The sequence below is a fragment of the Salvelinus sp. IW2-2015 genome, linkage group LG18 (assembly GCF_002910315.2).
Source record: "Salvelinus sp. IW2-2015 linkage group LG18, ASM291031v2, whole genome shotgun sequence".
In the NCBI taxonomy this organism is placed as follows: Eukaryota; Metazoa; Chordata; class Actinopteri; order Salmoniformes; family Salmonidae; genus Salvelinus; species Salvelinus sp. IW2-2015.
This window is the reverse complement of record NC_036858.1, coordinates 22,896,446-22,910,398: the sequence shown is the minus strand read 5'-3', so window position 1 is coordinate 22,910,398 and position 13,953 is coordinate 22,896,446. Positions and strand designations below refer to the sequence as shown.

The following is a 13,953-nucleotide window of genomic DNA, read 5'->3' as shown; positions in this document are numbered from 1 at the left end:
TTACTGACTTTTTGAAGATTGTAATTCCAGCAATTCATGCTGAAGTGAGTTTTTCCCCGTCAACGAAATTTGGCACACCGGTTGAGAACTCACAACCTTAAATGGTCAGCAGATGGCGCAGTGATCCACTCATGAGATGACAGATGATAACAACAGAGAGTAGTAGCGGTGTAAAAGAGGGGGGGACAATGCAAATAGTCTGGGTAGCCATTTGATTAGATGTTCAGGAGTCTTATGGCTTGGGGATAGAAGCTGTTTAGAAGCCTCTTGGACCTAGACTTGGCACTCCAGTACCGCTTGCCGTGTGGTAGGAGAGAGAACAGTCTATGACTAGGGTGGCTGGAGTCTTTGACAATTTTTAGAGCCTTCCTCTGACACCGCCTGTTATAGAGGTCCTGGATGGCAGGAAGCTTGGCCCAAGTGATGTACTGAGCTGTACACACTACCCTCTGTAGTGCCTTGCGGTTGGAGGCCGAGCAGTTGCCATACCAGGCAGTAATGCAACCAGTCAGGATATTCTCGATGGTACAGCTGTAGAACCTTTTGAGGTTCCATGCCAAATCTTTTCAGTCTCCCGAGGGGAATAGATTTTGTCGTGCCCTCTTCACGACAGAACAGATTATATGGGATTGATTACAATTTCTTTGTAAACTATAATTGTATTTGTTGTTCTGTTTATGCTTTGAGAAATGTAGTTTAATTAAATTGATTAATATTAATGTGTTTCTCTTCCAAGAAAAACTAAAATGCATTTTACAGTAGCCTATGTAGGCCTCAGGGTCTCCATTTGGAAAATATGGCATTGTACAGCGTGACCGGTCTGGATTAGGCCTAGACTACTAAACGACTGCGAGTGAAGAGCAAAATAATCATAACATTTCCACACCGTAATTGTAGGCTAACCAATACCCAAAAGGAGATTCAGTGAAAATAAAATCTGATTGATTTATCAAGACCAGTCCCCATGCTTGTCTAAAAGCACCGCGAAACGGTGCTGAAATAGTTGACCACATGTGGGTAGACTATTGCTTCAAATCCTATTATAACAATTGGATGACTTTGGGGATTTCAGTAAGCAACCATTTGTTACCTACAATTGCATTAGCCTACTATATTCCAATATTTCTGTCATTCAATTATATTTATTCCCATAGTAATTCGTTATGGATCCATCTTGATGTGGTTAGAAAACAGTGCATTTGGTGGGCTATGCAAAAGAGATGGGAGAAGTGACATGCCTCACAAACATCCATTAATACATTTAAAGTCCCTAAACTTGGCAAGTCTATTGTCCTGCTGATAGCCCATCAAGGGTGGAGGGCTTCTTTTGTTTTCAAATTTATTGGAAAGGCTGCTAAACCATTTACACATGGCCCACAAAATTGTTGCATACTTACAGTACAGTGCACTTTCACTCCATTCTCCGCCCGACTCTCTACCAATGCAACCAGATTGTTCTGTGATAGGGGGCCGGCATTCTGTGGTCTGTGATATTGAGTTAGAAATGTGAATCTTTAGAGTACATTGAAAGTTTGCCCTTTTTTGGCTATTAGGCTACACTTTACAATAGAACTCAAAACAGACTGGCCGCAGCATCTATCAGCAGTCTAAACTGTGGCAGAAATTGTTGGATTTTTCAGACCAAGCCGAGCTGTTAGACTATCCTTTTGTAAATTAATGGAGGTGTGAATGTTTCAGTCAGTATCTCTCCTATTGCACTAGAGTCCTGCATCAGGCAAAAAAAAATTGCTGGAGGGTGGTCCCGGAGTTGAGAGAGAACTTAAATACAATGGCGCAATTACACTTGACACGTGGATGGACAATTTTGGAAAAATAGGATACTTGTGCCTGACAGCCCATTACATAATGAAGAGTGGATGTTATCCACCACGGAGTGGGACAGTGCAGCTCAAAACTGCAGATAACATAAGGCCAGCTATTATGAAAGAATACTTGTGGATCTTGTTGATTTCCTCTATCGCTTCAAGAGGCCTACTGTCCACCTGGTAATTGTGTGGTTCCCAAAGGATAAAGCGTCACCTTCAGATGGATGTGTGGTTTCAGAGAGAAGCCAGCTGCGAGCCTGCGACCAGGCATGGTGGAAGACGTAATTTTCCTGCACAGCAATTTGAAGAAATCCAGTGATGGACTGATTTTGAAGTTATTGTTTTAGTATATGTATTTGTTGTCTAATATTAGAAGGCTATTCAAAACTTCTTAAGGATCCACCCCTTTTTTAAAATATTTGCCTGAAATTACATACTGAAATCTAACTGCCTGTTGCTCAGGCCCTGAAGCAAGGATATGCATATTCTTGGTACCATTTGATGGGAAACACTTCGAAGTTTGTTGAAATGTGAAAGGAATGTAGGAGAATATAACACAATACATGTGGTAAAAGATAACACAAAGAAACAACCAACCGTTCTTTTGTATTTTTATTTGTACCATAATCTTTGAATTGCAAGAGAAAGCCCATAACGTATTATTCCCGCGCCTGGTGTAATAAACATTTTGACCACAAGACGACAGCAGTGTATGTGCAAAGTTTTAGACTGATCCAATGAACCATTGTATTTCTGTTCAAAATGTATCAAGACTGCCCAAATATGCCTAATTTGTTTATTAATAACTTTTTATGTTCAAAATTGTGCACTCTCCTCAAACAGTAGCATGCTATTCTTTCACTGTAATAGCTACTGTAAATTGTAGAGTTCAGTTAGATTAACAAGAATTTAAGCCTTCTGCCAATATCAGATATGTCTATGTCCTGGGAAATTTTCTTGTTACTTACAACCTCATGCTAATCGCATTAGCCTACGTTAGCTCAACCGTCCCATGGAAGGGACACTGATTCCGAATTCGTTTTTAAAGCAATTTGACTTGTCAATGTGCCACATTGCATTGTGAAAAAATATACACTGCTCAAAAAAATAAAGGGAACACTTAAACAACACAATGTAACTCCAAGTCAATCACACTTCTGTGAAATCAAACTGTCCACTTAGGAAGCAACACTGATTGACAATAAATTTCACATGCTGTTGTGCAAATGGAATAGAAACAGGTGAAATTATAGGCAATTAGCAAGACACCCCAATAAAGGAGTGATTCTGCAGGTGGTGACCACAGACCACTTCTCAGGTCCTATGCTTCTTGGCTGATGTTTTGGTCACTTTTGAATGCTGGCGGTGCTTTCACTCTAGTGGTAGCATGAGACGGAGTCTACAACCCACACAAGTGGCTCAGGTAGTGCAGCTCATCCAGGATGGCACATCAATGCGAGCTGTGGCAAGAAGGTTTGCTGTGTCTGTCAGCGTAGTGTCCAGAGCATGGAGGCGCTACCAGGAGACAGGCCAGTACATCAGGAGACGTGGAGGAGGCCGTAGGAGGGCAACAACCCAGCAGAAGGACCGCTACCTCCGCCTTTGAGCAGGAGGAGCACTGCCAGAGCCCTGCAAAATGACCTCCAGCAGGCCACAATGTGCATGTGTCTGCTCAAACGGTCAGAAACAGACTCCATGAGGGTGGTATGAGGCCCGACGTCCACAGGTGGGGGTTGTGCTTACAGCCCAACACCGTGCAGGACGTTTGGCATTTGCCAGAGAACACCAAGATTGGCAAATTCGCCACTTGCGCCCTGTGCTCTTCACAGATGAAAGCAGGTTCACACTGAGCACGTGACAGACGTGACAGAGTCTGGAGACGCCGTGGAGAACCTTCTGCTGCCTGCAACATCCTCCAGCATGACCGGTTTGGCGGTGGGTCAGTCATGTGTGGGGTGGCATTTCTTTTGGGGGCCGCACAGCCCTCCATGTGCTCGCCAGAGGTAGCCTGACTGCCATTAGGTACCGAGATGAGCTCCTCAGACCCCTTGTGAGACCATATGCTGGTGCTGTTGGCCCTGGGTTCCTCCTAATGCAAGACAATGCTAGACCTCATGTGGCTGGAGTGTGTCAGCAGTTCCTGCAAGAGGAAGGCATTGATGCTATGGACTGGCCCGCCCGTTCCCCAGACCTGAATCCAATTGAGCACATCTGGGACATCATCCATCATCATCCATCATCCATCCAGCAACGCCACGTTGCACCACAGACTGTCCAGGAGTTGGCGGATGCTTTAGTCCAGGTCTGGGAGGAGATCCCTCAGGAGACCATCCGCCACCTCATCAGGAGCATGCCCAGGCGTTGTCGGGAGGTCATACAGGCACATGGAGGCCACACACACTACTGAGCCTCATTTTGACTTGTTTTAAGGACATTACATAAAGTTGGATCAGCCTGTAGTGTGGTTTTCCACTTTAATTTTGAGTGTGACTCCAAATCCAGACCTCCATGGGTTGATAAATTTGATTTCCATTGATAATTTTTGTGTGATTTTGTTGTCAGCACATTCAACTATGTAAAGAAAAAGGTATTTAATAAGAATATTTCATTCATTCAGATCTAGGATGTGTTATTTTAGTGTTCCCTTTATTTTTTTGAGCAGTGTATATTTGTTCTTAATTCATGGTATGGTTTCTTTTTAGCCAAATGTTAAATAGACATGCAGACAAATTAATAAATACAGGAAAGAGGATCTGGGTCTGGGAAGGTGTGATGTCATTGATGTTTGTATGTGTATGCTTTGTATTGCCTAAAAATATAAAATGACAAGCAACACACATCTGATTATTCATTATGAATAGGATTTTTTTTGTTTACATTCTTCATTGTAACCACAATGTCACAAATAAATGAACACACACAACATGAGCAGATTAACTTGGTCCAAACAATTATATTTTAAAGACTATCAGAAAGAATGTTGGTACTTGTTTATTTTGATCCAAAGCCACGAATGAGTGAGTCACTTTACGCTGACAAATATAGCTTTATGGCGAAATAGCCCACTAAATAGGCCAAGCCTGAACAAATATATTACATTGCCTAAATACACTAGTAAATTTCATAAATAAATATAGTAGGTCAGCTCTTGAAAATATGGGCAACCTTTTTCCCCTCCCTATCCTCACTGGACTCTTTCATTCAGTTTCTTCTTCACATCAACAAAGAAGGACTCAGTGTTTCAGAAACTCACTTCATATAGAGGGGCTATCACTCTTTCGCACTGTGGTAAATCAAGCCAGTTTGTTATTTAGAATTATTTATTTCTGTTTTTAGAGGGAGAGAAACCAAAAGCCTACCGTGCCTATTTAAAAAAAAAAATGTCAGTATACATGTCTAGTGTAAATGGCTCCATTGTATTTACCCAAGTTCTCTCTCATCTCCGGGACCACCTGCGAGCTATTATTTGTTTTGCCTGATGCAGCAATCTAGTGCCAGAGAAGAGAGACTCTTGGACTGAAACATTCACACCTCCATTAATTTACAAAAATATATTTGTGCCACAGTTTAGACTAGTGAAAGATCAGCTTTCTTACTCCCCCTTGTGATAGTGTGGAGCAAAGACACAATTAGGCAATTTACAACAATCTGCCACCATCTACCACAAAAGGTTGCGGCATAAGCTCTAAACTTTTAATTGAGGAACCACTGTACACCTTCAAAATATGTGAACGACCGGCTCGATTTGGTCTTATGTAGTAAAATTTGAAATTGTGTTTTTTTACATTGGATAAAAGTAGAGACTCAGAGCTAGAAAATGGTATATCATACACTACAGTTGAGGAACAATGGGAAAACAATTGAGAGAATGGTCCTGAATGTTTTGGGAAACCTACTGGAGAGCTCTTCTTTGTCTTCACCCATTCAGCATCGTTCACACCCTGTTAAGCCTTACCCATCTCTTTAAGGGTCACAAGGGAGGCCATGTACTTAACCAAAGATTTCAAGATGAATGGCTGGTTTACACTACAGGTGTGTTTGTAAATTCAATCTGGAGTGTGATCAGAGTGTGCTCTGGGCATTCATAAACTCAGAGCGTTGTTAGATTTTCCGTTTGTAAATTCAGAATGTTTTCTTTCTCGAAGCGTTCAGAGCGCACACTAGACGCTCTGGTGGAGGAGTAGGGTTGATCTGAGCATTCTGACCTAACAACAGCAGTCAAGCACCAAAACTAACTGGCTAATGTTGACTAACTTGCTAGCTACTTCCATACACGAATAAGAAAACAGCTCACACTGACCATTTTACTCGCCCTAGCAGAGCTGGTTAGGCTGTGTTGATGTAATCAAGTAGCATTGGTGACTGTAACTGTGCTACTGGCAACAATTTAAATACTTTTTTTTTTACTGACACCGGTCATATTCAACAGGTGTTGAGCATTCGTAAATTTGTCCATTATTTTGRGCTCTGGCACACTCAGACGCGAGTGCTCTGAAATCTGAGAAAATAGCCAGAGCTAATTTACCAGCTATGTCTATCGACAGTTGTTGCAGTGACATCATGAACATTCTATTAAAATGGTTAATTGCATAGTGGAGTTTTTTGTTTAGACATGTAGCTAGCTAGCTAAACAATGAATCATAATCCCAACTCATAACATTACTACCCTGCGTGAATCTGCAGGTAGCTAACCAACCAGGTTCAACGTTAGCTAGCTAGCTAGCTAGCTAAAATTAGGCTATAGCTAGCAATCCAAATGGCTCTGAGATACGAATAATTTTACTACACAGATAATACACATAACGTTAGCTAGCGAGCCAGCCAGCTAATGTTAGCTAGATAGCTAACAGTACACTTTAACTTGAAATGAAAATGACTTTCTGACAAAATTAGAAACGTGTAATATCAGAAAATGTAGCTAGCTAGACTATCTTACATGGATGGACGCTTCTCTCTCCCTGTCACGGATGCCATCGTTGCCCTTAGTTTGAAGATGTAATCCGGAGACAGGTGTTTTATACAATACCCTTCTGTGTGTTCTCTTTTCGACTCCCTATGCATATTTGCAATCAAACACCAGAATTTTCTCCATCTCCTTAACTATCATATTCTAATTCCACTGGGCATTCCACTGATTTCAAAACTTGGTCCTCCATAAAGTGGAGAGCAACCCTTTGCAGTTCCACTATAGGATATCGTTCAATAAAGCCACTTTAGAAAGGATTACCTACACATAATGACCAGCTCATGTTATAGACAGAAGCATACTACATGGCAGACCAATCTGAACTCATCTCTCGGCATGTCCAGCCCACCCATTTTCTCAGCCAATCATGGCTAGCGGAAAGGTTCCTGACTTTTTCCTTGGCTAAACCAACTAGGCTCGTAATTTAATAATTGTATTGGTATTTGCACATTTGTTTTTAAGGTACATGAAAGTTCACATGTACCAGAAGACATTTCTGCCCAAAAAAAACAATTTTGATTTAAAAAAAAGTTTACGTTTAAATCGCTCTCCTGTTAAGTAGTGACACGGGACATACACCTAGTTCCCTGAAATTAGTCACATATGTTCAAAAGCTACCTTGTCCATTTACCATTTGAGTAAATTTATGTATTAGGCTAGGTCAAATGTAGGGTTAAGCAGCGGTTTCGAGGACACAAATTACACCTAGTCCTCGACTAGAAAGAATTTTGGCTGGAGATTTTCTATTTTTTAGTCCAGGTTTTCCATTCTTTTTAGTCCAGGACTACGCTTAAACTGTGTCCGGGAAAACCTCCCCATAATGTTTAAATTAGTGCAATGGGATGTCTTACATGAAAAAACAAGTTTACATGATCAAGTACATTAATGGGGTAAACCTACTCTGAGGTTGTTTTTAGGCTGTTTGAGAGGTTTAATTCTTAATCAACAATGTGAGTACATCTTTTGTTGAAGGACAGTAGATCAATAAAGCTACAGTACACTAGCAGTAGTCAAGCTGCTTATGCTGAAGAAACTTATTAGTGCATTGGTCAAATTAGCTTTAGAATTTCTTATATATCACTTAAAATGTACTTGTTTTTATTGATTTTTTTATTGACTGAATATATTTATAGGGAAATTTAGCAATTGGGATTTGTTATCTGTAATGGTTATAATAAATTAGTTATTGTTGCGCACTGTTGGCATATAGGCCTAGATAAATAAATAAAAATAATCTGGCCTTCTAAAGTACTCGACTTCAATATAATTTATTGTTGCAGAACCTAAACATTTTTTTTTCTTCTGTTCATAAATATGGATTCCATTGTAAAGAAACAGCGTAGATTTGCAGGATTATATATATTTTTTGCACCCCCACTTTCAGACAGGCACCCATGGTCAGGCACCCATGGTATACAGTATAAGTCAACTATATGTAAACTGTGTCTGTGCGTGTGTGTCTGTGTGTGTCTGTGCGTGCATGCGTGCGTGTGTCTGTGTTAAATGATTGTATCTGTGAATGTGTGCCTGTGCATGTGTGTTCCCACAGGTGCTGTGTTTGTGCGTAACCCACTCAACAGAGAGCTGGTGGCCACCTTTGAGATCCTTGTGTCGGTGCATGACAACGCCAGTGATATCATCGACATGTCAGTCAGCGTACCTAATGGTGAGTCTTCATCTAAAATCACCCTAATTCTATTTTTTTAAACAATTGTTTGGTATTTCATCACCTTTTTGTTGCCCTATATGTCTCTCAAGATTCAACACTGTCAAACTAACAGAAGTAGATAGGAATTGACTTACTGCAGCTCATGATAAAACCCAACATACTTACCTTACATACAAACCTCAATCAGTACAATACACTCAAAATAGGCTGAACGACAATGTTCTTAATCTCTCCTGTCTCATTACAATAATAACCCTCTCAATTACCGCTCAACCATTAACAGCGAGACTGATAGTGAACGTGCTGGATGTGAATGACAACGCCCCGCGGTTCAGACCCTTTGGAGTGGCCAACTTCTCAGAGAAGATTCTGGAAGGCGCTCAGCCAGGCACCACTCTGCTGTCCGTGTCAGCTGTGGACCCAGACAAAGGCCCTAACGGACAGGTCATCTACCAGCTGCTACACCTGCCCAGAGGGGACTACCTCAGACTGGAGGACCCCTCAACTGGTATAACACAGACACAAACACACACACACACACACACACACACGAATCTCAATCAAAAAGGGCACATCAGAACGTTAAGACACACACATTTGATTTACTATGTAACCGGAACAACAAAAATGGTACCCCTTGTAAAAATACAACCTTAGTCCAAACACCAAGCAACCTCAACAATAGCTTTTAGCCAGTAGAAAGAGGAGGAAGGGAAGCGCTACTAAGGTACACTATAGTATATTTTGGTAGATAGAAGGTGCTCTTTGGTAAAAGGGGTAAATTGGTCATCAAAAAGAAAGGAGGACCAAGGCACTCTTCATATAATTAATTAAAATCCTTTATTAGTATGGCATGTTCAATAGAAACAACGTTTTTTAATTGGAAAAGCCTTTCAAAAGAGGACATTGTATTCTCTTTTTTTGTACTCCCTGATGAAGGCCATGCATTCGAAACGTGTCATTTAAAAAAAAAACGTTGTTTCTATTGAACATGCCGTACTAATAAAGGCATTTAAATTAATTATATGAAGAGTGCCTTGGTCCTCCTTTCTTTTTGATGACCAATTTGCCTTTTGGTATAATGGTTTTGGAATGATAGTCACAGGGACCAGGGTTTGAGTCAGGGTATCCCCCTAATTAACTGCATTGGTGTCAGGTGTTGGATAGCACCATTGAAAGCATACCGCAGCTAAGTTTTAGTCAGAGTTTATTTTTCAGAGGCATGGGTCAGCAATTTTTTGTAATTGATGTGCTAGCTGAAATATATATCATTCTACTAAAGTAGAACTATTCTTACAATATTGAACTTTATTTAGCATGAATTCAAAATTTAACACATCTCCCACTACCATAACAAATATATATACATATATATATTATTTTTGTCCCACCCTTCAGCTACCCTAAACCCCTCACATATATCTCTGAAAACCATCCAGTTTTGATTTCTACTTATATTTATCAACTTTGCTGTGATGTTTGACAAAGGTCTGAATCTTTCTATTTGCATAGTTTCTATAGATTTAAATTAAAGATTCACATTTTTACTAAAATATTATTGTTCGATTGACAATCGCTTTTCAAGTCATTTTCAGATATAGCTTTAAGCAAATGTTGTAATTTTTCAGCCATTCCTGAATGGCAGAAGACAGAAAAGGAAATAGGTAAAACAGAGGAGCAGGGAAGACAGCATATGATTAATGAATTACAGTGCTACCCTAATATTCTCTCAGTTCATCACAATTACATAGTGGCTCTAGCGGTGTTTTCTAACCAGCCCTGGGCTCCCAGTCGGCCCGAAGGTTATCTTAAGAGCGGGTGAGGTGGCGATGACGGGACTGGTTTCCTTTCTCACGTCAAAACATACCTGCAGACAAGAAACAGATGGATAGAGAGAGAGCATGATTAAGCTTTGTTTTTTTTTATTCTAACACGGTCAGTCATAATCATCAGGTGAAATGCAAAACTGACCTTGGATCGTTAACTCTGGGACTACTACATCTCAATCTGTATTTCAATGTAAAGCATCTCTTTAATAATACTTTCTGTTGACCTGACCAAGTGACCTCTCACCTATGATCATGCTGTGCCCTCTGTGTCACCCAGTTCAGATGTGGGAGGGGTTCACCAACACAGCTGATTTAACCTAGAGGATTTAGGGAGAAGAGGGAGAGGGATGAAGTGGAGAGAGACTGTTATTGAGAAAATAAGGTAGTTAAAGAGACTGTGTTCAACAGGAATCTGTGTGTGTGTCGTCTCACCTGGTGTCCACGCTAAGTAGCTGCAGAGTACTTTATGCTGAAAAACAGACACACGAGGACAAACAATAGAAGATAATGTCATTATTATACTTTTACATGACCAGATCCCAAATTAATGCATAAATACCACTTGAAGCTTGATGATGACTTGATCATTTGAATCAGTTGTGTAGTGCTAAGACAACAGCTGGTGAGGTGTCAGGTTTGCCTCTGTAGTTAAAGGGTGATTATTCCAACTCTCTGTGAAATGCTGCGGAACTGCCTGCAGACGAGGTAGGAACACATATCCCACACAAAAGAGGTGGATAGAATTAGACAGGTCAAGTTAGCCTTCTTCCTCCAAACTGTGCCGCAAGTTGTAGTACTGACATGTCACAGCGCTCCAAACATCTCTCAATTAGCATTCCACTCTAAAAGAGAGAAAGAAAAGGTTTTGTGGTGGGGAGGAACTGTGGTCCTGTGGGCTTCCTTCATGAATAGTGAACACTGAGGTGGGTTCGAGGTTATAGAAATATAGAAATGCAAGTTGTGTGTGCCTCTGTGAGTGGTTACTGACTGTATGTGACGCAGACACCTATCTGAGTGTACCTGAAACATTTAAATATAGAGGGCTATGTGTCTCACCACTTGGTTATTGCAAGGCTAACCTCCAGGGAAATCATGACTTGGCAGCAACAGAGGCTTGATAGTCCAGTGAAAATAGCTGCGTGTTTATGTGGTGTAAATCTGAATATTAGCAGCTGACATCTTAAGGGTTTTTTAATTAATGCATGTGAGATAGGTTCCATGTACAATGTGGTCCCGTGTGGCTCAGTTGGTAGAGCATGGTGCTTGCAACGCCAGGGTTGTGGGTTCATTCCCCACGGGGGGACCAGGATGAATATGTATGAACTTTCCAATTTGTAAGTCGCTCTGGATAAGAGTGTCAGCTAAATGACTTAAATGTAAATGTACAACAAGACAGGCAGAGTGGAAGAGAGAAAAAGAACACAGAATAGTTGAATTACATCTGGTTATGGACACTTTTGTCAGCAATAAAGCTTCCATGGCCTGTTCCTCAAACAGTGAACATACATCTGGCAATAAATACATTTTCGACCTCTTGATCAGCTTGCTCTCTGAAAGTAAGGAAAATAGCTTTTTTTTTGTAGATATGAAAACAATAACTGAGATATGACCGTTCAATCTAAAGCAGCAGATGTCATTTTCAGGATGTGTCAATACAGCACAGAAAGCTTAACACCAGACTGGTATTGTGGTTGTTCATTTTGTGATTGGAAATATGCAATATGCATACAAAATAATGTACTTACCTTCCTTGAAAACCCATCTATACCGCCAAAGATGACAATGTTGTATCTTGAAAAAAAGCATTGGAATTAAAAGTGAAATGTTTAACCTGCTTCATTATTTATGTATTACCAGTTGATGAAAAACAACTTCAGTTTCATACATCATTGAAAATGTGTCTAAGAAAAAGTTACAATAACTTCCTAGATTTGATGGAGACATTATACATCTTTGTACCTTATACATTTATGATTTGTATCAATGTGGATGAGAGACAGGGGAGCTGAGCAATGCAAAAAAGCTGGATCATTCTGGCAATGATACCTGCACTATCTACACGCTGCAAAGACTCCTTAACTCTTCGCCATTGTACACGATGGCCCATTGCTTGAAGACTTCCTTTGACCATTCTAAAGCCCGCATGCCATCATCTCACAATTCTTTGTAGGTGTCCGCTATGACTTCCTTTGTGTCGGAAAGAAAGGCTGAACAGTATTGGTTGTAGCCAAACTGATATTCAAAAAATGGCCAAAATGGAGAGTGGAGAGTGGTTAAAAAATGGGAGTTTTGCTTTTCAAAAACATTTTTTGTTCTCAAAATATTTTGGGGGAATAAAATGCATAAAGTTTTGCACGCTGTTACAAAATATTTGATAGCACTTTCTTTTTTAAATTTTTTACTTTGAAGCATCGTTTTTGCTTTCAGAACAAAAAGAAAGTTGCTTCCAGAACCATTATTTTTGATTGAAAAGAAAAAGGTTTTGCTCTCGACAAAAAGACACAAAGGTACCTCCATTGCTTATACCAATTTGTCTGTGAATAACCAGACCTTCAAACAAACTTGCTATGCAGCATTCATGACGCACAACCGAAGGTGCTGCCATATCCTGCCAGCACGCCCACAAGCGAGCCACTCAGGCGGAGAATGAAGCGTGGAAGAGGGTGAGAAACGAGATGGGAGTAAAAATTATTTGTTTCAAGTTGGGGAAGGGGGCTAATAGCTGAACAATAGACTATTCAACCTTTACTAAAGGATAGACTAATAGCTGAGCTAGGGGTGAATAAAAACCTCCTATCACAGACCAGATTTGCCTAAATGACCAAGTGGGAGTTGGAGCACTGATTATGCTTTTGGGTCCCAATGCACTACTGTGTCTCTAACTGACAATGAATGGGCAATATAAACCAAATATTAACTGATAATTGTGCACAATTTCAAATGAAACAAGCAGGGAGCAGGTTTCGAACCCTCAACCTTCAACCTTGCACGAAGTCCAGCGCTCTATCGACTGTGCACCAAAGCATGCTCAAGCCGCAGAGTCGATAGAGCGCATCCTCGCGGTAGCTTGCTACACAATGTAATAAAGTAATGACTTTCAAATAAGTTACCTTACACGTTATGTTGGCTGACAATTTGTTATCTACGCTGTCCTTACGAACCACATAGCATATCATTACAGCAGTATGTTATCTATTATATATATAGTATGTTATATATGTTAGCTATCTACCTAAGTTAGTAGTTATACATCAAACTTGACAGTATATTATTAACTATAGGCTATCTAACTACCCAACGTTTATTGACTTGATGATTCCGGTCATTCTTAGCCTAACTAAATGGTATAGTCGTTGTGCGTTCTCAATGGACATTCGGGTGCTTTCATAAATTCGCTCTGGCTATCTACTCCGATTTCAGAGCACTCTCGTCTGAGTGTACCAGAGTACAGAATAATGAATTGATGAGCACTCAACACCCGTTGAATATGGCCGGTGTCAGTAAACGGCAGCAAAAACAATGGAACTAAATTGTTCCCAGTAGCACAGTTACAGTCACCAATGCTCTGGTTAACACGAAAACTGCCTAACCAGCTCTGCTAGGGCGAGTAAAATGGTCAGAATGGTCTCATTTGTGTCTGGAAGTAGCTAGCAAGCTAGCCAA

At 40.4% G+C, this 13,953-nt stretch overlaps 1 protein-coding gene across 1 annotated transcript in view; it reads left to right on the top strand.

The window, feature by feature from the left end:
* LOC111977695 (cadherin-23-like) overlaps positions 1-13,953 on the top strand; it is a 99,079-nt gene that overhangs the window by 19,307 nt on the left and 65,819 nt on the right. Inside the window, 2 exon segments of the mRNA XM_024007244.3 lie at positions 8,342-8,458; positions 8,745-8,969. Coding sequence (XP_023863012.2) covers positions 8,342-8,458; positions 8,745-8,969 — 342 coding nt within the window.